At 44.9% G+C, this 27652-nt stretch overlaps 1 protein-coding gene across 1 annotated transcript in view; it reads right to left on the bottom strand.

Annotated features, from left to right (window-relative positions):
* Positions 1-1924: 1924 nt before the first annotated feature.
* Positions 1925-27652, bottom strand: part of LOC147693351 (vomeronasal type-2 receptor 26-like) — a 172843-nt gene continuing 147115 nt past the window's right edge. Inside the window, exon 6 of the mRNA XM_086935945.1 lies at positions 1925-2862. Coding sequence (XP_086792071.1) covers positions 1931-2862 — 932 coding nt within the window. The 3' untranslated portion in view covers positions 1925-1930. The remainder of the gene's footprint in view (positions 2863-27652) is intronic.

Genomic DNA, 27652 nt, shown 5'->3' with positions numbered 1-27652 from the left:
ACTGGAGTGGTAATAGTAATTTTTAGCCCTATGCTAATAGTAATTTTTAACCCTATGCTATCCAACACTTTCCCTACTGTTGCACTCACAGGAGTGGGAATAGTAATTTTTACCCCTACGCTATCCAACACTTTTCCTACTGTTGCACTCACTGGAGTGGGAATAGTAATTTTTACCCTACCGCTATCTAACGCTTTCCCAACTGTTGCACTCACTGGAGTGGGAATAGTCATTTTTACCCCTCCGCTATACAACACTTTCCCTACTATTGCACTCACTGGAGTGGTAATAGTAATTTTTAGCCCTACGCTATCCAACACTTTCCCTACTGTTGCACTCACTGGAGTGGTAATAGTAATTTTTAGCCCTACGCTATCCAAAACTTTCCCTACTGTTGCACTCACTGTAGTGGGAGTAGTAATTTTTACCCCTATGCTATCCAACACTTTCCCTACTGTTGCACTCACCGGAGTGGGAATAGTAATTTTTACCCCTCCGCTATCCAACACTTTTAGTACTGTTGCAGTTACTGCAGTTGGAATAGTAATTTTATTTCCCCGCTATCTAATATTTTTTGTATTTTATTAGCTAATGTACTTTATAATTATTTCTAAAAAGATTTAAAATAATTTAAATTTTTTAATTTGTTACATATATTTATTTAATTTGTATTTATATTTTTGTTTTATGTGTATAGATGTATTTATATTAAAATAAATATGACAACATATTATATATATATATATATATATATATATATTATATATTATATGTAAATGTTTAATGTATTTTTAAATTATATACTTTTGAAGCATTTTAAAATATTTTTAACTATGTTTCTTTTAATTCTATGTATTATTTGCTTTATTTTACAATATTTTTTTAACTTAAATGAAAAACAATATTTTTAACTATGTTTTTGACATCGATATTTTTTTGCCGATATTTTTGTACTTACCTTAATGTAGATAGGATGTCGATATTCTTGTCTTCGATATTTTTGCTGCAATATTTTTGTAGGTCGATATTGTGACCTCCGATATTTAGTCAGTGATTCTCGGGGATGGCGGTTGCAATGTCGGTCCCAAAGCTGCCGTTGGTCCAGGTCTCTGTGAGGAAGGCGACATTGGGTGACAGGGTGTTGAGGAGGTCCCAGATTTCTACTGAGTGTCCCCAAACGTTAGATGCTGTTGGAACATGTTGGTATTGTGTTTTGACACAAAGACCAGTGTAGTGATCCACAAAACAAAATCCCATTATAACATTGGATGCCCATCACTTGCTGTGCAGTCTCTTTCCTGCCAACTCCTGTTCAGTGTAGTGTGGGATTTTGGGAGTAGAGAGGTGCATTGATCCCAATGGGACACGAATCATGGTGGTTGGCAACCTGCATTACTTCCCCTGGTGTTACTTCTTGCAATTGCACTCTGACGCTCTTTGCCATTTATAGTGTGACTTGAGCATACTAATGGATTTGGGTAGTGGAGTTAGTGCCCTATGTCACTTCCTATGCAATCTCTGAATTTGATATCACTTCCTGTGACATCACTTGTAAAATGTTGGCCTGACTCACAAAGGTAAGTTTAAGATTTTATGTAATTTACAAAGGAATTTCAAGGGTACTATCTTACTGCAGAGTATCCACACTTCTGGTGGAGAATGCGCATATAAAAAGATAGGCAGTCACAAAGATACTGCTCATAAAATTACTTTGTGAAGTTCAAAGAATCATACAGTTACACAAATATGTAAGTTTACCTTTGTGAATCAGACCATGAGTGTTTAAATCTTCCTAAAATTGAAACAAAGAATATCCAATCCACATTTTAGTTCTTGGAATTAATCCTGCCCACCACTGCTTATCCATTTTCAACCACTTTTACTTTTCAGTACTTCCAATTTAATAAAGCACTACCAACATTCCGGTTCATTAACATTCTATTTTGTTGTTAGGCTGGTATGATTTTCCTACAAGATGATGCCTGGTATTGCTGTCAGGCCTCACTAGAATGATATAACACTTTGAAAAAAATATACAGCTGAGCAGTCCAGCACTTGAACACAGGATGGCAAACACCTCCACAGCCACCATGTACTTTCCCCGTGTGCTCAGGTACGCCGGAATGAAGGAGATCCACACACTGACAAACACCAACATACTGAATGTGATCAGCTTGGCCTCGTTGAAGGTTCCGGGCAGATTCCTTGCGATAAAGGCCACTATAAAGCTGACTATGGCCAGGAGGCCCATGTATCCCAGCATGCAGTAGAAGAACATGTTGTTGGTGTTACCTTCATTACACTCATAAATTATCTTCTCATTGTACAGCTTTATGTTAAGTTCAGGAAACGGAGGAGACTTCACCAGCCAAGCAGTGCAGATTACAGTCTGGACCAGTGAACATAAGAACACAATGCAGATTGGTGTCTTTGATCCCAGCCACTTCCTCGCAGAGCTGCTGGGATTCGTTGCCTTGAAGGCAAGAACAACAAGAACAGTCTTAGCAAGAACACAGGAGACACTGATGGAAAAAATTACCCCAAACATAATTTGTCTGAGCATGCAGGTGAGCCTGCTGGGACTGCCAATAAAGAGAAACGTACAAAGGAAGCAGAATATAAGAGTTAGGAGGAGAAGGTAACTTAGTCCTCGGTTGTTTGCTTTGACAACAGGAGTGTGTCTGTATTTGATGAAGATTTGCAAAACAGATGTGGTGAAGCAGATCAGGAGGAGGGCAGAGCTGGTGAGAATTTGTCCCATGGGTTCATCATAACTTAGATATTCAATCACTTTTTGGATGCATTGATCACGTCTATCATTCGGCCACTGGCTGTCCAGGCATTTCAAGCATTGGGCTGTGTCTGAAAAAAAGGAGATTGTTACACGGGTTTAAGACAAGGCTGACCTCATGATTTCTTTAAGCATTCAATTATTAAAGTAGATTAAGGGGATATTCACAAAGGTAGCCCACACTTTTAAGTAATTTGCACATGTAATTTACTTTTACACTTTTGAGTAACTTTCCACTCAGATTATGTGAATACCCAAAGGTAGTAAAATTCCTCAAAAGTATAGGAGTAAATTAGACATGTAAATTGCTCATAAAAGTAAGTTGCCTTTGTGAAGATCTCCTTGAGACATTAAAGCTGTAGCAGTAAAGAAGGGTGTGTGTTGTGCCTGAAAATCTGTGATGCTACCTGGCACAATTATATAATATTCACGGATATCAAATTGAAATCTCAGTTGTTTTGCCAATTAGTACTACAGAGGTTACAGAAAGTGTAGTCTATGTTTAAATGTAGTCTATGTATACCTTGCTCAATAACTTCTAGTGTGAAAAGCTTATAGCAAACTGTCATACTTGTTGGATGATGTCATCAGTGATGTCAACATTAATGTAATTTGAGTTGTTATCAGTAATGCCATCACAGATGTAATTTAACATGTCATGAGTAATGTAATTTATGAGGTGATGAGCAGTGCACGGTGGGGACGCAAGTAAGATAGTTAGCTTAGTAACCTATGACTAATTCATTTCACTGTTTTTTGTTTTTAAAGATGAATTTTCGTTATTTCAACATCTAACGTTAATGTCACTTTAACCTTTGTGTTTTTATGTGAATTTCGAGGATTTTGTAACATAAGCTAAAATCGTACTACCTTACCAAATTATAACGGTACTTTAATCTACTATCTATTTTTAGGCGAATTTCTGATGTTTTCTAACATAAAGTGACATCGTATTACCATACCTAACGATAATCTCACTTTAACCTTTGGTTTATGCAATTAATTTCTTGTTATTTTCCTTAAAACATAAACTAAGGGGGTCATTAGGATCTTGGGCGGATCGCCACCGCCCGCATGGCGGTGGCAATCCGCCCGAGATCCGTCCCCGATCGCCATCCATTTCCCCCCGCCATATTAGTATGGCGGGGGTACCATGGCGGACGGAAAGACCGTCCGCCGCTTTTCCGCCCAGTCAACAAGTCGACCGGGCGGAAAAGAGTATAATATGGTGGTGGTGTCTGTTAGACACCGCCAGCCATATTACTATGGGCGCGGAAACATGCCTTTCCGTGGCGGCATTGCTGCCACGGAAAAGCATGCAGTAATTGCTTGCAGGTGCCTGTTGTGGGCCCCAGGGTCACTGGAGGTTGGGGGGTGCACATGGGGGTAACCTAGGGTGCCCCCCTGCATTTCAATAGACAACGTGGCAGGCACTGTGCGGTGCATGTCACGTTGTGCATTGGAATGCGCGACATGCATTTTTAGCATTGCGACGGGCGGTGCTTTCAGGACCGCCCACCGCAATGTTAAATATGCGGGATGCGCCCGCCACTGTGACAGGCGCATCCTAATTGCCCCCTTGGGACCCCTGCCCTTATGGTGGGCGGTCCATATTCACGTCGGGATGGCGGGCGGACCCCCTAAGTTTGTATTACCATACCTAAATATATTGCCACTTAAACTTGGCTATTTTCAGTGAATTTTGAGGATTTTTTTTATCATACTCACCCAACTCACCACTGAGCACAGCTTTTGGACATGCACAGTGGAGAGTTGGCTGCTGCAGCTATCCTCCGCAGACACCCAGCCCACACCACAAAGGATATTTGGCCATGTGCGGCAGCACCCATGCCCCTGAGGTGGCCAATCCCTTGATGACCTTCAACCCATATTTGTGTTTTGTACGATACTGTGGTACTTTGCTGGTACTGTAACCAACTGTAACCCCTATGGTCTCAAAGGACAATGATACTTAAGCTTGCACAATGTCTTCTGTGGGTTCACTTTAGTACCTCACCTGGATCTTATACTTTATTACTGGATCCGGAACTGAGTCTCAGATTCCTGTTATTGGCAACTGCAACATTTTCTTTTTTTTTGCTGCCAGCCAATCACATATCTTGGTCCTGCAGGACTGGTACCAGTCCTGCAGTTCTGAATAGAAGACAGGAAAAAAAGGTCTACATTGTTTTTACTTGGGTTACTGCGGAATTCCTGCTGGACTTCGGTGGGACAAACCGTACAGGTCCAATACCTATTTCAAACAATCAATAGACTTTATTTACATAGAATCATAATACCTATTTTCATAACCCTTTCATTAGCACCAAAACCACCTCTAGTAAGGCAAACTGCTTGAAAACAGCTGAAAGGGCCTACTACAAATAACGAAAAGCACATGTTCTGAGTAAAGTTATTTTCTGTATTGCTTCCAAAAATTTCTTAACGCAGGAAAATTATTTTGGCAATCCACCTTTTTTTCTCTGTCCCTGCTTGATGGATCATCTTGAAACTTTTCAGGGGTTGGTGCAACGTGGTGGGGTGGGTCTCAAGCTTCCCATAAAGCACTCTCTATGCAGCTCAGATCATGGCAGCTGTCTCGTGGCATACAGGAATCACCGGATCACTCCGACACATGGACAGTGACACAATTGGAGCACAGCTGTTCCCTCACACCTCACTCATGTGGTCCTCTTTGTAGGGTTCACCACTGGACCTCACCCTTCAATGCTCTACTCTTCCTGAAAGGGCACACTGGTTTTGGCAAGCAGCCAGCCGGTGGTGCTCAAGACTCCAAGGCAGGTGGTCTTGGTTTTTGTTCAGTATTGTAGGTGTTCTATATTATACCAGAGTGTGCTATTGGCAAACACACACTGCCAGCACACACACTCACCATGTGTGTGCAGATCAGTGGCATAATATCGATCCAGCAAATATCAAGACCACAAATGTAGAAAATAAAAATTGAGAAGAAAAATATCTATACTGAACACATAACTATAGAAATCACTAATAGTGAGCACAGAAATATCGTTAACAAAAACTTTGATTATTACATATATTGGTAACAAAAATATCAGAAACACAAATATCGATACCTATAAATAAATATATACCATGTGAAAAATATCAATTACCACAATATCGACTACAGAATTATCGTCAGAATAATAAATTCAATTAAAGAAAGAAACACCCTATTTTTAACTAAACCAATTACTTTAAAAACATCCAAAAGTTATTAAAAAATCTATAATTCAATACAAATATATTACATCACACTTTTTTTTACATAACCCATAAAAGTCGTATACTTATAAAATCTACAATAAATACACCAAAAACATTAGTATTAACTATGAACATTTAAATACAAATAACAATATAAAATAATATATCAACACAAATAAATTCATATTTGAATAAATACAATTGTATACCAAACAAATGAGCTCATGAGCTCCGAGAGGGAACACTGCACACTGCCCACCACCCGGTTGTCACACCTGTTTAATGCTCTCATTCTTGACCTTCTTTCTGTTCAAAACGAATATGACGTGTTTCAAGGCGATGACGCCCCTTATTTATGGAGTTTGCACAAGTTTATTCAAGACGTTCGCTGCATTTCCCTTTACAGCCTTTTATTGCTGGAGAGAACGCCCTGTGGGCGTGGCACATACTGAGGCATGCTGGTGATGGTAGTCCTGAATGAGGCTAACACATTGTATTGCCCTGAGTGGGCTCAGTCCCGCTGTTGATTGCAAAATTATTATATCCTTGAGTATGTGAAAGTTGAAGTTTGCGTGCTGTTTTCTTTACGGTAGTGCATGCTTTGGAGACTAGAACATGTTTCCATGCAGAAGCCCTTTCCACCCAGGCTGCTTCTAGTCAAAGGGCAAAAGTGGTTCACTTCTCCACGGCCAAGGGAAGCTGTGTATACTATCATAGACCAAACAAATGAGCCCTTGAGCTCCGAGAGGGAACACTGCTCACTGCCCACCATCCGGAAGTCACGCCTGTTTAATGCTCGCATTCTTGACCTTCGAAACCGACGCGTTTCAAGGCGATGCTGCCCCTTATTCATGGAGTTTGCACAGAGGGACCAAGACGTTTGCTGCAATTGTATATATATAATACTACTGTAAGAAAACATAAATTAGCGTTTACCAAACAAACATTTAACTGATAAAAATAATGTACCTAACGGACCAATAGAATAACACTAAACATAACTTTTACACATCTAGGGGCCGATTCCGATTCGGTAAACCAATCGAATCCGTAGCCCTTTCCGTACGACTTGTACAATTCCGTCTGAAACGCGTAGTACGATTCATTTGAAAGAAGTATAAACCAAATCATTGCGAACCTTTCGAAAAGCAAGGGAAAATCCATATGACACGGACCCTCACAGTGAATCGTACGAATCGTAAACATGCTGTACGACCCAACAAGTACGATCTGGACCGGGGAATGAGAACGCGATTCGTACGGAAAACGTCACGTATGAGCGATTCGTAGGGAGAGCCACACAATCATATACGCACTGTACTCCTGCAGTCATGGGGTGTGTACACACCGTTCCCCTGCAATCATGGGGTGTACGCACCCTACCCCTGCAATCATGGGGTGTACACATCGTACCGCTATGCACCGTACCCCTGCAATCATGGGGTGTACGCACCATACCCGGGGGGTCCATTTCATATGCGGTTCGATTCAAAATCTGCTTTTCCGGACGTTTTGAGCTTCCGTAGAAAGAGTTGTAGGGAGTGTTGGCGAGACGAATCGTACTTGCTAGGTCGGAAAATGCTGCTTTGATCTGTACGGACATCGCGTACTGCGTGTTCCGAATGCGATTCGTACGGATTTTTAAGTCGTATGGTCTTTCGTACAATTCGTACGGAGATCTGCTTTGGTTTAGAATCGTACTTCATCGTACGTTCAGGGACGTTTAAGGGTACGATTCGTATGGGAAATATGCTCCGTATGGCTATTTGTAATGGATTTTACCGAATCGAAATCGGTCCCCTAGTCTACATCCCCCCTACCCTCCAAAACCTTAAAAAAAGACCTACAAGGGGACTTACCTGTTCTCACAAACAGCAGGACCCAACAGCAACTTGCCAACTGTTTATATGGGCAACATCCCAAAATAACAAAAATAGCTGCAAAATAGAAGCTAGTGGCAAAAAATTACCAACAAATGAAACTTTAAAAAAAAAGACCACCTTCCGTTAGAAATTAAGGGGAAATATAATAAAAAAATTATGTTTAATACATGTTAAAAAACACTAAAAAATTTTAAATATGTCAATCAATGTTGTAAAAAAATTACAAAACTTGGAAAGTGTAAATTAGATAACAGAATAAAATATATATTATTTATTATATACTAATGATAAAAATGTTAAACAATATTTAACAAATATATGTAAAAACGTTAAAAAATGAGCAAACGTGATATTGACTGTAAAATAACATGTGAAATTGTACATTATAAAAATGTATAAAAAATCTATTTATTTTATTTTAAACATTTTCAATAAAAAATACATTATTATATTTACTTCACTTTAAAATTGCTATTATTTTTATTTTAACAATATATTTGACAACATGTAAAAGGATGCAATAAATTAAAAATGTCTAAAAAAAAAAGAATTTGACCATTTTTTCATGCTAAACTTGGGGAACATTTTAAACACTAAAGGGGAGACATTTGCTCTTCCCGCACCAATATAAACCAACTAAGGGACAGCAACGGCTCCTCCGCTATGGCGGAGGAGCATCACCCCTCCAAAGCAACACAAATGAAAAAATAAAACAATAATTAACACTCCTTTTATTTTTCCTTTCCTGCCCACTTCTGAGCCTTGGGGCCAGAATGTGGGAGTGACAGGCACTGAGAGCAGTGGTAATGCACTTCCATCCGTGTGCATTATGGTTTGCCTGGCCATCTAGCGCAGCTGGGTTGGAGAGAGCAGGCCAGACTCATAGTTGGTCCCGGAGTGCAAATCGAGGTCACTCAGAACAATTATGAAGCTACACTCATGCCTGAGAGAAGCTTCAGGATTGGTCGCAGGGCATTCTGGGAGCCAGTAACTTCCTGCAGTGAAGAGGCGCAGAAGTGCGCTATGGGTAAGTCTTACCCAGGTAAGTTTTATTTTCACCCATGTACCTTATACCCCCCTATCCCCTCTGACCTCCACCCCCCCACCTGCCCCACTGCTCATCAATCACTCTGTCCGCTACTGCTCAGGGAAGGTACTAGACTCTAAGAGGTAACATTTACTTCACACTCCACAATAAACCAGCTTAAGAAAGGTGTTGGACACTAAAGGGGTGACATTTGCTATTCCTACTCCAAGCTAAAACGATTTGGGAATGTGTTGGACACTAAAGGGGTTACATTTACTATTCACACTCCAATCTACACCAATTTGGAGAAGTTGTTGGACACTAACGGGGTGACATTTACTATTTCCCCTCCAATCTAAACTAATTTGGGAAAGTATGGAACACTAAAAGGGTGAAACCTACCATTCCTAATCCAACTAAACCAACTCAGGCAAAGTGTTGCACACTAAAGGGTTGAAAATAAATATCCACACTCTAATCTAAACTATTTTGGGGACATTCATGGACACTAAAGGGGTGATATTTACTATTCCAACTCCAATCTAAATGAATTTGAAGAATGTGTTGGACACTAAAGGGGTGAAATGTTGTATTCCCATTCTAATTGAAACAATTTAGGAAAGGTGTTAAACACATGGGGGCAGATTTATGTCAGACTTGCGCCACGTTTAAGCCGCGTGACGCAACGGCGGCGTAAACGTGGCGCATCCCTGCGACCCATTTACAATGTGACGCATCTAGGCAGATGCGTCACGTTGTAAAGCCCTGCGCCACAAGTGGGCGTTCCGGCGCAGGGTGTGCGTTCCGGGGCAGGTGCGCCTCGCAAAAGTGGCTGAGTGAAATCTACAAGATTTCACTCAGTCACTTTTAGGCCAATGCTGCGTCAAAACCCTGCGCCTGCTTGAAGCAGGCGTAAGGCTTGACGCAGCATTGGACAGATAGGGCACCCTCATGCCTTGCTGGAGCTGCGTCGTGCTTGCGACGCAACTCCAGCAATGCACCACTGTTACGGCACAGATGCGTCATGTATCTGTGCCGTTTTTGCCCCATGGTGCGCCGCATTGTAAATGCGGCGCACCATGGGTGGCGGAGCTTCGGCGCACAATAACTGGCGCATCCCTGGGGATGCGCCAGTTATTGTAAATCTGCCCCTTAAGGCGTGAAATTTACCATTCCCACTCCAAACCAAACCAACTTGGGAAAGGTGTTGGATACTAAAATGGTGACATTTACTATTCCCACTCCATTCTAAACCAACGTGGGGAAAGTGTTAGACACTAAAGGGGTGACAGTTATTATTCCCACTCCAATATAAACAAACTCAGAGAAAACATTAGACACTAAAGGGGTGACATTTACTATTCCCACTCCAATGTAAACCAATCTGGGTAATGTGTTGGGAGGGTGTTCCAGGTCTTGGCTGAGAGGTAGGAGAAGGATCTGCCACCAGGTCTTGGCGGAGAGGTAGGAGAAGGATCTGCCCACCGAGGTCTTTCGTTGGATGCGGAAAACAGCGGCGAGCACGTGGCTGGCGGGTAGGGGTGTAGAAGCTGAGTCTGCTGTTCAGGTAGGCTGGCCCGGAGTTGTGGAGTGCCTTGTGTGCATGGGTGAGGAGCTTTTAGGTGATCCTTTTGTCGACGGGGAGCCAATGTAGGTCTCTCATGTAGGGGTGATGTGGCTGCGGCGGGAGATAAGGAGGATCAGTCGGGCAGAGGCGTTTTGGATGTGTTGTAGTCGACGCATGTGTTTGGCTAGGATTTCTGCGTAGAGTGCGTTGCCGTAGTCCAGTCTGCTGCAGACGAGGGCCTGTGTCACTGTTCTTCTTGTGTCATTCAGGATCCACTTGTAGATCCTGCGGAGCATGTGGAGGGTGTTGGAGCAGGAGGGGGAGACGGTGCTGACCTGCATTGACATGGTGAGGGAGGAGTCGAGGATGAATCCTAGGTTGCGTGCGTGGTTGGTGGGTGTCAGTGCTGTTCCCAGCGTGGTCGGCCACCAAGAATCGTCCCAGGGTGAGGGGGTGGGTCCGAGGATGAGGACCTCCGTCTTGTCAGAGTGCAGTTCCAGGCGGCTGCTCCTCATCCAGTCAGCAACAGCCTTCATTCCCTCGTGGAGGTTGGTTTTGGCAGTGTGGGGGTGCTTGGTGAGGGAGAGGATGAGCTGGGTGTCCTTGGCGTAGGAGATGATGTTGAGGTCGTGTTGGCGGGCCACTTGTGCGAGGGCTGAGATATGAGCCCTGGGAGACGCCGCAGATGATGTTGGTGGCTTCGGAGCGGAAGGGTGGAAGGCGGACGCTTTGGGTTCTGTCGGAGAGGAAGGACGTGGTCCAGTCGAGGGCCTTCTCTTGGATTCTGGCTTCTTGGAGGCGTGTCTTTAGTGTGCGTGACAGACTGTGTCGAAGGCGGCTGACAGGTCTAGGAGGATGAGGGCTGATGTTTCGCCATTATCCAGTTGACGTCTGATGTCGTCTGTGGCGGCAATGAGGGCTGTCTAGGTGCCGTGGTTTCGTCTGAATCTAGACTGAGATGTTGTTGTCCTCGAGGTGGTGGGTCAGATGTACGTTGACGATTTTCTCAATGACCTTCGCCGGGAACAGGAGCAGGGAGATGGGCTGGAGGTTCTTGAGGTCCTTGGAGTCCGCCTTGGGCTTCTTGAGGAGGGCGTTGATTTCGGCGGGCATCCAGCTTTTCGGGAATGCCGTTGTCTCGAAAGATATGTTGATGACCTTCCGTAGCTGGGGTGCGATGGCTGCGTCTGCTTTGTTGAACACGTGGTGTGGGCAGGGGTCTGATGGCGATCCTGAGGGGATGGAGTTCATGACTTTGCATGTCTCGTCGTCATTGACGTTGGACCAGGAGGTCAGGCGGTTGGTGCAGGTGATGTTCGTAGCGGTGGGGTCTGGCGTAGTCAGGACGGTCATGGTGTTGAAGCTGTCGTGGATGTCGGCGATCTTGCGGTGGAAGAAGGTGGCCAGTGAGTCACACAGTTCTTGTGATGGCGGGATGTCGTTGGTGTTTGCGCTGGGGTTGGAGAGTTCCTTCGCGATGCTGAAGAGCTCTTTGCTGTCGTGTGCGTTGTTGTCCAGGCGGTCTTTGAAGGAGGATCTCTTGGCTAGTCTGATGAGGTGGTGATGTCTGTGGATGGCGTCCTTGTGGGCTGAGTGGCTGTCTGGGGTACCTTTGGAGGTCTGGAGCTCTGTGGTGAACCAGGTCGCTTTCTTGCTGGTGTGGCTGTTGTGGAGTTTCTTGAGCGGGGCAAGGGTGTTGGTACAGTCGTCGGTCCACTGTCTGAGGCTGTGGGCGGCGGCATCTGGTTTGGTGGGGTTGGTGGGTGGGTTCTAGGCAAGGGTGGTGGCCAGCTGGTCTCCTGTGACTTTGCTCTAACAGCGGTTGGGCAGCGGTTGGGTGTGGTGGTGAGTGGTTGGTTTCTTGACGGTGAAGCGGATGCATCTGTGGTCAGTCCAGTGGAGTTCGGTGATGGTGTTGAAGGTGACGTGGGTGCTGGTGGAGAAGACGGGTCAAGCGTGTGGCTGGCAGCGTGGGTGGGTGCGGTGATGAGTTGTCTGAGGCCGAGGTTGGCGAGTAAGCATGGGTGAATTTTGCGAATCTGGCGTTTGCGAATTTTGCGAATTTGCGAACTCGCAATCTGCAAAATCCGCAAATTCTCGCGAATTTGCAGATTTTTTTTTTTTGTGTTCGCAAGGGTTTATGCCAGTTCGCGAGGGTTTGGTACCAGTTCGCAATCGCGAACTTACTTGTCGGCTCGCAACGGTCGCAGCTATGTTGTTTCTACGTCTGGTTCATCATCACAGGTTCCCAGCACCCTCTGTTTCACCACTGCCACCCTCTGTTTCACCCATGCCACCCTCTGTTACATCAATGCCACCCTCCGGTTCATCATCACTGTAGATTATGGGGGGGGGAAAGCAAGCACACCTGCCCTGCTTCAACTGACATGAATTAATTTGAGGTTAGTTTATTAATGTGTCACTGTTTTAAAATTCCAGGTCTGGCACCTGCTTCCTTATCAGTAATTTGCTTTCTGTTGCAGTGCAATTTTTTTTCCAGGACCTTTCTGGCCTACTTGTAGCTATTCTATGAGCCTGCTGTGAGGGTCAGAGCAGGGTCATACAATTGTTGCAACTAGCAACTGAACTCTGGAGGGGCCCAGTCAGGAAGCACTACAGGGAATGGTTACTAATGATGAGTTTGAACTCTTGCACCTGCCGAGTGATTTCAGTTTTGCAAAACTCGTTTTTCTGCAATTTCGCAGGATTCACGGGGCGCAAACACGCGAGAGATCGGATTCAGAAGCCGCGAATTCGTGCGAATATGTGATTTGTTTTTTTGCGGCGTGTTAGTTCGCAAGGTTTTGTGCGTTTTCGCGAGCCGCTTGTAGCGCAAGGCGCGAAGTTACCCTCGCGGTCGTTCAAGGGCGCGGCCATCTTGTTTGCATGACGTATTTCCGTTTCCGGGCGCGAAGTGTAATCTCGCAAAGTGTGCGGCTGGCCAGTACAATTTCACGAGTGTTCGCGAGGAAAATCTTGCGCGAACTTTCAACTTACCCGCGCGGTTGTGAACGGGCGCGGCCACCTTGTTTCTCATTCATTGCTATGGTTCAGGGCATGCTTTTTGTATCCTCTCTAAATCTCTAGCATACTATTCTTGTTTGAAGTTTTTTTTAATCTATTTTACTTATTATCTATCCCTCTATTTTTCTAGCCCTATATTTTTGTGTTTACTGCTACTTTTGGTTAATTTTAAACTACTTTTTTTAACTCTTTTCTTTTCTTCTCTTCCCTATTCTATTTTCTTTATTCCTTTCCGCCCAGACCATGGTGAAGGGAGCCGGGAAGCATCCCGAGAAGGGGAAGGGTCCCGCACCCCGTGCCCAGCTCCCATGCGGGCGTTTGAGGGGGGAGCAGGTTGTACCCAGGGAGATCTTTAGCCCGGAGGAGGTGGCCGCACTCATTTTTTATGTTCAGCGCCGCCTCCCCAGGACCATCATGGCAGGCGGCAGGATCGGTGTCGGGTACGGGATCCGGGAGCGCCGAAAGCGGTGGGAGAAGGTGTGCCGGGCCATGTACCACCACTCTCGGGTCCGGCGCACCTACAACCAGGCCACCCACTGCTGGACGGATGTCGTGACCCGTGAACGAGATCTGCTCGACCTGCTTGGCCTTGAGATCCCCGGGCTTGGTGAGTAGTAGTAGCTATTACTTTACTACTCTGTTTTCTCCTGCTGTGTTATTATATTGCAAATTTTTGTTTTTTACCAAGAGCAATAATGCTGCTCATTACATTGTAGGTAAATTATATTTCAAAATCTTCTGTGCATTTCAGGTGCACTGCTCTCTTTCTCAGTAGTGTTGCTACTATGCTTATTTGTTTCCGATTTTGTGTTCATTTCATTGGCCTGTGAAATTATGTATGAGTGTAGTTTAAAGAACTGCGTAATGCTACACACTAAGGTTCAGATTTTTAATTACCGGTGCATCCCTGCAAAGTAGCAAGGATGCGCCAGTAATTGTGCACCACGCCACCATCACCCATGGTGTGCCGTATTTACAATGTGGCGCACCATAGGCCCAAAACGTCACCAAAGCATTACGCATCTGTGCCGTAAAGGCGGCGCATTGCTGGAGTTGCGTCGCAACGATGGCACAGCTCCATCAATGCTCCATCAATGCTCTGGGGTGCCCTATCTCCCCAATGCTGCGTCAAGCCGTACGTCTGCTTCAAGCAGGCGCAGGGTTTGAGTCACGCATCATTGTCGTTAAAGTGAGTGACTGAAATCTTGTAGATTTCCCTCAGCCACTTTTAGGATGCGTTCCTGCGCAGGAACGCCCTCCCTTGCGCCGAAACGCCCCCTGATGGCGCAGGGCTTTACAACGTGATGCATCTCCCATATGCGTCACATTGTTAATATACCATTGCGCCTCTTTTGTGCTGCCGCTCCGTCACAAAAGTCACGCAACAATAGAGCAAAAGAGCCGCAAGGGGCTTCTAAATCAGCCCCTACAGACTCAAGTCCAGTCCTTCCTTTGTACACATGGCGATAAGAAGAAATAGTGGTGGTGGATTGATAGTTTGAGTATTTTAATACCTGGTTAATGTAGTAGGAAACTTTAGTGTTGTCGCTGATCTGCAATCACGATGGACTTTGGCTGTCACTTCGCGGACTGCTGCCTGCCAATCCTAGGCAAACCTTTTTAGTACTTTGTTTAGTGAGTTACATAAGAAGTTTCCAATTCGACGGTCCGCAATCAAGCAATACTAATAACGTAGTAGACCACATGAGATTGGTCAATAATATATCCCGTGGAATAGTTGTCTATTTGCTATTTTGTCAAAATATTTTGTTAGTTCTTTTGAAATGTTTGATTTGGTTGACAAATATCATCCATGTTTTCTGTTTTTCTTTCTTTCATGTTGTACATCAGCTTCCCCCAGGGGCAAGAGGAGGACAAAGGAGGAGGAGGAGGAGGAGGGTGCTGTTCAGGATGCAGGCCAGGATCGGGCAGGCGAGGGCTCCTTTGCTGGCCCCAGTAAGTTTTAATTTTAATATAGAGTACTTATTTTTTCCTAGCGTTCCTCATTCGATTTTTCTAAATCGTCTTTGATCTTCTTGTAGACTGGGTCTAAATTCTTATCCTGCCTCGACTATGACTCTGTGTGGTATTACTAGATTATTCTTATTAGTCTGTCTGTGTAGCTAACTAAGATTGCACATTTGGCAATTCCATTGGACTCCCATTCTAGTCAGCAATAGCTCTATGCACTGAGTGCAGTCCTCTGGGATTGTCCATAATGTATTTTCAAGTCTTCTAAATGTTTATGCTTTGACAATTGCCAACAATAAAAAGGTGAATGACCACCAAGAAAGAATAAGATACTAATTTACTTTTGGTTTGGATAGGAGGACAATCCATTCTACTACTGTTGCAGGGACAAATCTGCACAAACAGAACTATGGACACTAAATAATGCATTGCTTAGCTTATCAATTATAATAGGTGCTGTTAGACTTTCCACATACCTCAGTGATAACAGACTTTGTAGTTGAACCCCCAATCTCCTTACTGACTAGATAGTGTGGCAGAGTCATTTAGCTCCCAAAGTCACCGATGATTGATCCCCAATGATGTCAGAGGCACGGACTCATGCTTGCAAAAATTGCAAAACCTTTAGCTTATCCACTCTAGTCTGGAGGACCAAAAACCACAGAGTCTATTTAAGTTTAAAAGCTTTATTAAAAGTAAACACATTTATTAAAATCAAGTTTGTCATAAAAGTAAACGTTTAACTGAAAATGGAAAAGTGCTTAGTGCTGATGATTAATTGGACACATTTCTTGTGGTCGAGCCGAGCTCTCACCTGGTTTGAACTTGATCCTGCTCGTGTTCTTAGAAGTCAAGCGTCTGTCTGTTAGGAGAAAAAGTGGTGCGTGTTAAAAATAAAAAGCAAGCATTCATCAGTTGTGCCAAAAAGTGCAGCAAGACAACAGCCTTCCCTGGAAAAAGGGACATTTTTACTTTAGAGTAGACAGTCACAAAATATTAAATTGTATACTGTTTTTTTCACATTTCTTTCTTCCTCCTAGACCAAATATTATATAGTAGTGAGTGGTGTATTCTAACATTATTAAATGTACTTTGTAGGTGGAACATCTGGAGGCGGGGCCAGCGCGGAGGTGGTGGCGGCATTGGACGAGGACAACTCTGGGGAGGAGGCGGTGGAAGTGCCGGACAATTCTGTGAGGGATAACACGGTGGTGGCGGGCAGAGGTAAGCTATATATTCCTTACTTATTGAGATTGAAGACTGCAGAGTGTGCTTTCTTCACGGGTGTATTATAAATAAACCAGGTAGTAGCCTCCTCTAAATGTACTTCGACTTAGCTGTGAAGTTTTTGGCGAGAAGAATCCCAATCAGATCTGAGATGAACTTGATGGATGGGATGAACGAAAAGCGAAAGAAGGGTGTAAGTAAGTGTGGAAGGACGTGAAATGTAATGATGACTGGCAAAGAAGAATGATATGTGTTTGCTTGGTCCCCGAGGTGGCTGGGAAGGAAAGAATATGGTATGGTGCATGGCTGGGTGAATGATGAAGCAAGGATGGGTGGAAGGAGAACAGCCTGGGTGGGTGAAACAGAAACTGTATGTGTGCATATACTTTGAATAGATAGATGCCTGGATCATTCATGGTACTATATGACTCTTAGATAGCATATGTGTATCTAGAGAGAGTAGACGGTCACTGGATGAACTAAGTGTTACATTGAAGAGCATGTAACACCGCACCCGCACGTCCGTTTCAGTGTAGGAAAGGCAAGGAAAAGAAGTTGTAATTTTGTCCAAATACTACCATGAATAGTTGCAGTAGTTTGTATTGCAACTGCAAGCACAGCATATATCCGGTTATTACGGTGGACACTCCCTACCTCTCTTAATAACTTTAGTTTAGTAGTAGTACGTCATTCATGTGTGGGTGTATCACTGTTCACTCAATAATAAGCAAAGCACCTAAAGTCATCCCATATGTCATAAAATACATCCCATGTGAAGTGATAGATAATCAGATTATTTAGCTTCTTCATTTTCCTTTTCTAATGCTCATTTGCACTATAGGGTGAAAGCTAAATTAATTAAGCAGTAGCCCTTTTAACAGAGTATTCTCAGTGCCACCCGTAATAGAAAAGTAAGAGCTTCACCACCTGCATGTACTGGATTGGTACAGTAACGCAAGTCTGTCTCACTCACCATGGTGTGCGTCTCGGGTGCAAGTTCACTGCGCTGGCATTATGCCGGCTTGCATAAGACAACGTACCAATTTTCCTAAACAAGAGGGAAGAAGAAGAATAAGACTGGTGTACTGTCATAGTCGACTGTAATGGAAGTCCATAGTGCTTGTAGAATTTGTTCCTTAAACTCCCACTAATGTTAGAGCAAGGATGAAGAAGTCGGAGGTTACATAGATACTGTCCTCAATAGTTATGTACTGTGCTTTCAATTTGCTACTTGTACTGTGACACAACTTTCTGCTCAATCATTTTGTGTTAATCTTAAGGAGCATTGGTTACAGACTATGTCTTTCTTTCTTCATATAGTTGCTCCTTCCAAATCCAAGAGACCATCAAGGAGGAGGGAGCTGGCTCGAATGGCCCGGCAACGGAGGATGGATGCCACTGTCGCTGAATATCGGCGGCTGGTGGCCCAGGAGGAGGAGGAGACACAGTCTGGTACTACAATAACATCCACTGGGACAGCTGCATCCTCCTCCGTGCGGGCTGCCAGCCAGCGCAGTGCTCCAGCGGTACGGAGCCGGGCTACCAAAGCCAAACGCCACCACCGAGCAGCAAAGACAGCAGCTGCCCCCCACAGGATTTGCAAGGCACGCCGGCGCCGCTTACGCCTCAGACTGTCCTACCTGGAGCAGGAGGTCCTAAGCTATAAGAACTTGGTGGAGGGCCTCCGCTTCGAACATGCCACCCTCCGCAAGGAGCATGATGCCCTGGCTGCTAAAGTCAACAGCACCCTGCCGTAGTGTCCCTTGCCCCTTTTTTAGAGACTTTTGGGGGGTGGGAATTGGGAGTTGGGTTTTTTGGGGACTTTTGAAGGACAATCGTTGGGGTTAGGGAGGGTCTTGCGGGAGATTATTTTGTTAGGGCTATAAAAATATACTTTTTTGAAACTTTATCTGACCATACCTGTTTTTTACTGCTTTTGAGTCTGGTGGGTGGGGGTTTAACAGTAAGTTTGTTTTCCTGAATAGTCCTAGGACTTTAGTAGTACTACCGTCAATCTCTCGTCTCTCCTAATACTCCATTATACTACCTCCAACCAAACGCTTATCTTACCTGTAATTTGTGTTTGAAAGTAGGGCTAGGCCCAGGGCTGGCTCCACGGGAAATGGCGATTAAGGTTGGCAATCCAGGGCGGATGAAATTTCCTCCTCATTGCGGTGGTACTAGTGGTGTGACACAGTGGCAGTTGCATGGCTATGGAAAAAAAGAAAATGAAACCTGGTTTGTCCTTACTGTAGCATTACAACGGTACAATAGAGAATATAGCAGGTGACAGTACACTAGACTAGAACAGTGCCACAATGTAGCCTAACAAATGGTAAAGTATTGATAGTATAACTTGTACTTGTGTAGAATTTCTTTGACATTGGCTACTACTACAAGAAATAATACTGAAGCTGAGTAAGTCTAGAATATATCCTCGGATTCCTTCACCAGCCTGTTGCTATGACCTTATCCTCCCCAGCAAGTGTGTGGAATTATTGATGTCATTTAGTCACACATCAAGCAAAACCACACAGCCCGAGGGAAGAGGGTTAGGGTTTGTAAAATGGATGGGAATGGGGGTTTCTTTTTGGGTAGGTTTTGTTGAGAGAAAAAAAAAAAGCACAGCGTGGACAAATAATAATTTAACATAAAGAAATGTTTGGGTACAAAGCTAACCATAAATCTTTTACCTGAAAAGTAAGTAGTACTTTCGACAACCGTGAAGGACAGAATGCGACAGTACAGGGCTACATTAAATTAGGTTTAAAAAATAGCCGAAGTAAAACCTATAGAATGGCTGTAGGGATCAATTTAGAAGCAGAGAGAGATCCAAGAAATGCAGTCATACTCATAGAAGAAAAGAATGGATACTGTATCTGTCTGTATGTTGTTGTAGTTGTCCTCCTGTTGAATTTGGTAAGTAAGTTGCATGCAGCAAACAATTCCTCTTATTAGCGGCACTCCTCCATTCAAGCTGACGCTTCGTCCATCAATGTTGGTGACCAGAAGACACCCTGTCCACTGCCTGCCTGGCGGATGCTGAATTGCGGCACGCTAATGTGAAGCCTGACTCCATCCTTTTTTCCCCATTGCACAGACTGAAACCCGGCCTGTAATTATTGAACGAAAAACAGCACTGATAAATAAATATAAGGTATGTACGCTGTGTAGTGCAAAAAGTCACACTTTGATTTTCCTAATAGACAGTACAACATTTTTGAAAGTGCGTACTCTGTCTGACTCACCTTTTGAAGGATAAATATGTATGGGCAAATTAATTTAGCGAATCTTTCCCCTCAAGCTAGGTGTACTGTAAACTGTGTTTTAGAACAAAATTAGACCATCCCAGCAGTGCTCCCACCCAGACCCTTACTAAAGCCAGTCGCAAAAATGTAGAAGACCCCCAATCAGATCTCAAAAAACGAGGCCTAGCAGAAAACTGGTAACAAAACGTACTTCGAAAGTAAAAGTAGGCCCAAATACCCCCTTACCCACCGTGGATTGTATTCAAACCACTTGCAAGCAAGCAAAAGTATCCATAGCCAGCATCGCTCTAAGACTCGAAAACCCCCCCACCCAAACACATGCAATAGAAATACTGCTAACCCTAACGAGCCCTAAGTTAAGAATATTGGCAGAGGCTTTCTTTAACTATGCCAAATCCCGCCTTTCCGACCATGGATTTTCTTCAAATGACTTGCACCCAAAATTACACATTCTCACGAGTGCTCTAAGACCACAGAACTCAGTTGCAAAAATCTAGAACACCCCGAAACACTGCTAGGGCTAACCCTAACGAACCCTAAGTTACAAAAAGTGCCAAAAGGCTTTTCCTTATGGATTTTGTCCCAACCACTTCTATCCAGTATTAAACTTTCCCAGGAATGCCCCAATACCGGCCAACCCACCCGCCAAAAGCACAACACCCCCAAACGGGCCAAAAGGAAAATCTCATACTTACAATATTTCTCGGCCTTCGGTCCAAACGCGCTGTGCAGCTAGGCCATAACTCCCGTTTTCCAGCACAGATTTCCTGAAAAGCAAATGCAATCAAGATTAGAGTGTCCCAGCAGTGCTCCCAGACCCCAAAACTCACCAACAAACACCCAGAACCCCCCCAAAGAGCACCTCAAAGGCAAGCAAGTCAGCAAAAACACAAAAAAATTCCGCCTCTGATTTGGTCCAAACAACTTTTATCCGGTATTAGAGATTCCCAGCAATGGCCCCAGAGCCGTCAACCCAGGAGAAAACGAGTAGAAGACCCCCAAACAGCCAAAAAGCAAAAGTCCAACATGGGGACTTAGTCATTTTTTTGCCAATTTCCCAAATCACTCCGCGCGCGCTCTGCAGCTAGGCCCTAACTCCCCTCTGCCACCATGGATTTGCTTCAAACCTCTTGCAAACTAAAGTATCCATAGCCAGCAGTGCTCCCAGAGCCCGAAACCCACCCACAAACACCAGGAAGCCCCCCAAAAAGGGCCCCGAAAACGCTACATTGAGCAAAATGTCAGAAACAGCAAATAAACATTCAGCGTGGATTTTGTCCCAGCCACTTCTATCCCGTATTAGACCTTCCCAGGAATGCCCCAAGACCCGCCAACCCACCCACCAAAAAGCACAACACCCCCAAACAGCCCAAAAGGAAAATCTCATACTTACAATATTTCTCGGCCTTCGGTCCAAACGCGCTGTGCAGCTAGGCCATAACTCCCGTTTTCCAGCACGGATTTCCTGAAAAGCAAATGCAATCAAGATTAGACTGTCCCAGCAGTGCTCCCAGACTCCAAAACTCACCCACAAACACCCGGAACCCCCCCAAAGAGCACCTCAAAGGCAAGCAAGTCAGCAAAAACACAAAAAAATTCTGCCTCCGATTTGGTCCAAACCACTTTTATCCGGTATTGGAGCTTCCCAGCAATGGCCCCAGAGCCGTCAACTCACCCGCAAAGAAGTAAAACACCCCCACAAGTGCTGAGTCTTTCTTCATTGGGCGTAATCCAGCCCTCTGCTTTGATGGAAATAGGAGTCTGGAGGAGGAGGATAGAGAAGCATGTTCTTCTGACCTTGTGAACCTGAGGAATGCAGACTGCGGCACCTTCAAATCAATAAGCAAACAAGTGAAGACAGTTCTGCTGATGGGCTTGTTTTTGTGATTAGGTGATTAAAGTTTGAAGTATATTAACTGTGCACAACAAAGAAGGACAGACACACAGGAATAAAAGTAAATAAGGACGAAAAAGAAAGTTATTGATTCATTGTCTCATTTTCAGGGCTCGGTGTCAGGGTCCAGGAATAAGAATAAGGCTTCGTCATCATACTCTGCGAATTCAGGCAGGGTGAGCTCAGTGTCACTTGACAGAGAAGAAATTCCCTCATCTGCGTTACTGTCCACCTTGTCTTCATCCGGCGCGCTTTCTCGTACTCTGTAATCTGGTGGTATGAGGTGCTGATTCATCTTGATCATTGTTAACCTCTCCACATTTTTGGGCGAGAGGCGGCTCCGTTTGGGAGTTACAATGCCACCAGCAGCACTGAAAACATGTTCAGAAGACACGCTTGCGAATGGGCAAGACAAGTAGTTTAAAGCCAGGTTGGAGAGCTGTGGCCACAATTCTTTTTTCCCATGCCAATACGCCAATGGTTCAGCATTAACATAGACCTCTGTTGAGTCATTCAGATAGTCACGCACTATCGACTCAAGGTCCTCCAAGGTTCCTCCACTTTGCTTAGCTTTTGCTGTGACCTTTTGAGAACCAAACCCAAGCCGATTTAGCCAATCCTCTTCAGCATCCAATGTTACTGTTGTGTCTGGTACAGATGATCCGGTTGCCGGTGTCTTTAACGGCTGAGAGGTCACTTGTGCCACAGCCACAGGTGCAGAAGTGGATTGTTTTGACTGGGGATGGCCTGCTGATGCTGATGCTGATGTACTGCCTTTTCCATCACTTTTCTGCCGTTCTCTTTCAAACCTCTTGGCTGACAAGGCTAGCCAACGTTTGTACTTTGTAACATCTTCATCAGCAAAAGGAAAGAATGCTCGGCCTGCCAGCGCCTTTTTGTAGCATGGATCCAGAATAGTAGCACAAATGTAATGCTGGTCTGAGTGGATCATTTTAAGACGTTCATCACCTTGTAGGCGCTCTAATAATTTCTCCGCCAAAACAAAAGGGTCTTTTTTTTTCATCTTTTTGAAACACAGAAGACACCTCCTTCAGTTGGTGCTCCAGCATGTACAACAATGGGATAGCTTTTCCCAAATTACAGTCCTCCTTGCTGACTGCACGCGTGAAGACCTCAAAAGGACGAAGCATGCGTGTCAGGCTTTGAGCTATGTCCCATTGCGCCGCACCCATCCTCAGGTCCTTCTGAGCTGTACCCTGTTTTAAGAAATAGTGATCGAGTACCATATACTGCTCATACAGACGCTCAAGCATGTAGAAGGTCGAGTTCCAACGTGTTGCCACCTCCTGGATGAGTGCTTTCACTGGCATTCGACGTTCATGTAGCAGGCTCCTCAGATGCTTCCGGGCCTTAACAAAATGGCTGAAATGGTTGCACATTTTTCGGCAGGTGTCCACTACCTCGTACGCTGGACTGTCTTTATCACTCAAGAATTTTTTGACAACCAGGTTTATACAGTGCACCAAACACGGCACTCTGAAATACTGACCCAGCTCCATGGCCTTAACTACATTGGTGCCATTATCCGTGGAAACATAACAAATCTGGCGTTTTTTTGGGGACAGCCAGTCAAGGACCTTTGTGTTAAACTCATCCAAAAGGTTTTGTGCTGTGTGACATTTCTCCAAACCAAACACGGCTAGTGTTGCATGTTTCCGAGCAGCTTTAAAAACTTGGTCCGGGTCAACACCTGCGTTTAGCTTTGCTTTAACCCCTGAAAAAGAGACCCAGTGTGCAGTGATGCACATGTAATCAGCGCCTGCGCCACTGGTCCACATGTCTGTTGTCAGATGTATAGTGTGAACAGCACTCTTCTGCAAAGCTGCCCCAATCACCTCCAGCACATCTTCATGTAGTGCTGGAACCGCAACTCTGGCAAAATAGAACCGGCTAGGAACCTTCCATTTAGGGCAGAGCGCTGCCACTAATTCTAGAAAACCAACACCTTCTACAAAAGAAAAAGGGAGAAGGTCCAGAGCTAGCATTTTAGCCAGCTTAGTGTTATACAGACGCGTCAGTGGGTGGTTGCGTTCATATTGCGCTTCTGTAAACAACATCTTTTTAATGTTGCCCTGGACCAAGCATTTACGGGATGATGATGATGATGATATCTTCGACCCAGTTACGCTCGCTGATGAACTTTTTCGCATTGGTGTCTCACTCTCTCCCACACTCTTAGTGTGGCTCACATGGGGTGTGCTGCTGACAGGGGTACTGGATGTAAGTGAAGTGTTTGACACGTCTTCTTCCTCCTCATCATCATCAGATGAAACAGCATTACGTGCAATTCGGGCTTCCTTGATCGCCTGTAGGTGCGCAAACCATTTGACAGCGTGCTTTCTTTCAAGATGACCTCTCTGGCCTCCGGTACCATAGTTGGAACCAAACTTACCACGACTAACTGCCAACTTACAAATGCTACAAATGGCAAAGTTTTCCTTTTTTGGGCAAACACTAAAGAAGTCCCAAACTGCGGACTTGAAATGTCTTTGGGGGCCGGAGGAGGCGGCGATACTGGTGGTGGTGGTCCTGCTGCTAATGCCAGATGAAGTGGAGGATGTGGATTGCCGAACTTCAGTACGTTTTGCGCTTTCACCACCACTAATTGAGGTCGAGGTGGATGGAGGTCCCTTCTGGCGAGTAAGAAATATGGAAGCGGTAGGTGTTGGTGTACTAGTTAACTCCAATGATTGTGGTGTTTCTTCCATTGCCTCCTTGTCGACAACACCATCACGCTCAGCAGCTTCTCGGGCTAGGGTCAAAATGTCTTTTTGCTGCATGCCCGCTGGGGCTGCAGTGACCTTTATGATGACTGCGTCGTCGTCGTGAGAGTCTTCATCAGCAGGAGTATCCGCCACTTCTTGTTGAGCCTCATCACACTCCATAACTATGAGTCTTTCGACGACCTTCCTTTTACGCTTAAGTACCTTTGTCAGATCATGGTGTGCCTCACTCTTAGACGGCCGTGGTGGTTCCCAATTTTCATCCAGTTCATCAGAAGGAGGTGGGCTTGAAGAAGATGTAGACACCCCCCTTGATCTTTTCCTTGCTAGGGATGTGGAAGACAATGAATGATCATCAGGAGGAGTGGCTTCCTCAAATGATACCTCGGCTTGATTGTCGATTTCCTGATGTGCCCCTACTTCGGGAGGAACAACTATTGTGGGCACTTGTGACCCTCCATGCACCTCTGCTTGCGCATCTCCTTGCGCTGCCTCTCCTTCCACATGTACTTGGGCTTGTACTTGCACATGTGGTTGTTGTTGCGGCTGTGATTGTTCAACACTTGTCAGATGAGTTACAACAACCTGTGTTGATTCAGGGACATTGCTGCTACTTTCTTGAGATGAGCCAACATCACTGGTCGATGGTGATTGAAGAAGTACACTGACTGCCTCTGCAGCACTCAAGGGCTTGGACTTAAGTTGGCGTGGTGGTGGTGGTGGCGGCACTGAGTCCAATGGAGCGGGGGTGCTGCTCCCAGCTTGGTCCCCGGCAGATCCCGCTGCTGCTGCAGGCGTACTTTTTTTTTTACTCCCAAAAAACGCGGCGGACGGCACACCAGCCTCCTTGGTAACTTGCTTCTTCTGCTCCTTACTGGCAACTTTCTTGCTAGAGGAGCTACGGGGACCTTTTTTTGGGGGCATGTTCTTCAGAGCAGGTCAGAACAGCAGGCCGCAGTTGCACGAGTTGCAGAGTTGTCTGTGGCCAGAAGTGACGTCGCGTGACGTTATGCTGCACACACACACCGCTGCAGGACTTCTTCCTGGCACTGGTGGTTCTCTTGAGTCTTGTGCACCTAAAAGCAATGGAAGACAGAGGAACATCAGTTCAGTTATACACCGCAAAAAAATTGAAAAAACACAGAAAAATCATCACAATCCCATGCCCTCCATGATGTTTAAATTCAAGACACCCCACAGAAAGACTAGGCCCATGCAACACTCACTACCCCTGGTGAAAAGACCACAACAACAGGCCAAAAAAATGAAAATCACAGAAAAATCAGCACAATCCCAAACCATCCAGGCCCTCCATGATGTTTAAATTCAAGACACCCCACAGGAAGACTAGGCCCATGCAACACTCACTACCCCTGTGCATAAAGGTTGAAAACTAGGCAAAATGGTTGCAGGCCTAACAACACTGCCTGCATTCAAAATGGCCACTTGCCTCCCAGCACATGGCCTGCCTGTACCAGCACTCAAAATGGCCCCCACCCACATGGCCTGTCCCCATGAACACCCCAAAAAATAGAAAAACACAGAAAAATCAGCACAATCCCAAACCATCCAGGCCCTCCATGATGTTTAAATAAAAGACACCCCACAGAAAGACTAGGCCCATGCAACACTCACTACCCCTAGTGAAAAGGCCACAACAACAGGCCAACAAAACGAAAATCACAGAAAAATCAGCACAATTCCAAGCCATCCAGCCCCTCCATGATGTTTAAATTCAAGACACCCCACAGAAAGACTAGGCCCATGCAACACTCACTACCCCTGGTGAAAAGGCCACAACAACAGGCCAAAAAAACGAAAATCACAGAAAAATTAGCACAATCCCAAGCCATCCAGCCCCTCCATGATGTGTAAATTCAAGACACCCCACAGAAAGACTAGGCCCTTGCAACACTCACTACCCCTGGTGAAAAGGCCACAACAACAGGCCAAAAAAACGAAAATCACAGAAAAATAAGCACAATCCCAAACCATCAAGGCCCTCCATGATGTTTAAATTCAAGATAGCCCACAGAAAGACTAGGCCCATGCAACACTCACTACCCCTGGGCATAAAGGTTGAAAACTAGGCAAAATGGTTGCAGGCCTAACAACACTGCCTGCATTCAAAATGGCCACTTGCCTCCCAGCACATGGCCTGCCTGTACCAGCACTCAAAAGGGCCCCCACCCACATGGCCTGTCCCCATGAACACCCCATAAAATCGAAAAACACAGAAAAATCAGCACAATCCCAAACCATCCAGGCCCTCCATGATGTTTAAATTCAAGGCACCCCACTGAAAGACTAGGCCCATGCAACACTCACTACCCCTGGTGAAAAGGCCACAACAACAAGCCAAAAAAACGAAAATCACAGAAAAATCAGCACAATCACAAACCATCCAGGCCCTCCATGATGTTTAAATTCAAGACACCCCACAGAAAGACTAGGCCCATGCAACACTCACTACCCCTGGTGAAAAGGCCACAACAACAGGCCCAAAAAACGAAAATCACAGAAAAATCAGCACAATCCCAAACCATCCAGGCCCTCCATGATGTTTAAATTCAAGGCACCCCACTGAAAGACTAGGCCCATGCAACACTCACTACCCCTGGTGAAAAGGCCACAACAACAAGCCAAAAAAACGAAAATCACAGAAAAATCAGCACAATCACAAACCATCCAGGCCCTCCATGATGTTTAAATTCAAGACACCCCACAGAAAGACTAGGCCCATGCAACACTCACTACCCCTGGTGAAAAGGCCACAACAACAGGCCCAAAAAACGAAAATCACAGAAAAATCAGCACAATCCCAAGCCATCCAGCCCCTCCATGATGTTTAAATTCAAAACTTCCCACAGAAAGACTCAGTGCACCCACCACTGAGTACCCCTGGGCAAAAGGCCCCAAAACAGACCAAAAATCAAAAATTCCAAAATTGTAGTTGCAGCAACTGTAATGCCCCAAACAAACTTACTTGTGAAATTTCTAATCCAAAAGTGATCCAAAGAAAGT

Source organism: Lissotriton vulgaris, chromosome 8 (assembly GCF_964263255.1).
Source record: "Lissotriton vulgaris chromosome 8, aLisVul1.2, whole genome shotgun sequence".
Classification (NCBI taxonomy): domain Eukaryota; kingdom Metazoa; phylum Chordata; class Amphibia; order Caudata; family Salamandridae; genus Lissotriton; species Lissotriton vulgaris.
The sequence above is the reverse complement of the archived record's forward strand: the minus strand, read 5'-3'. Positions and strand labels throughout refer to the sequence as shown.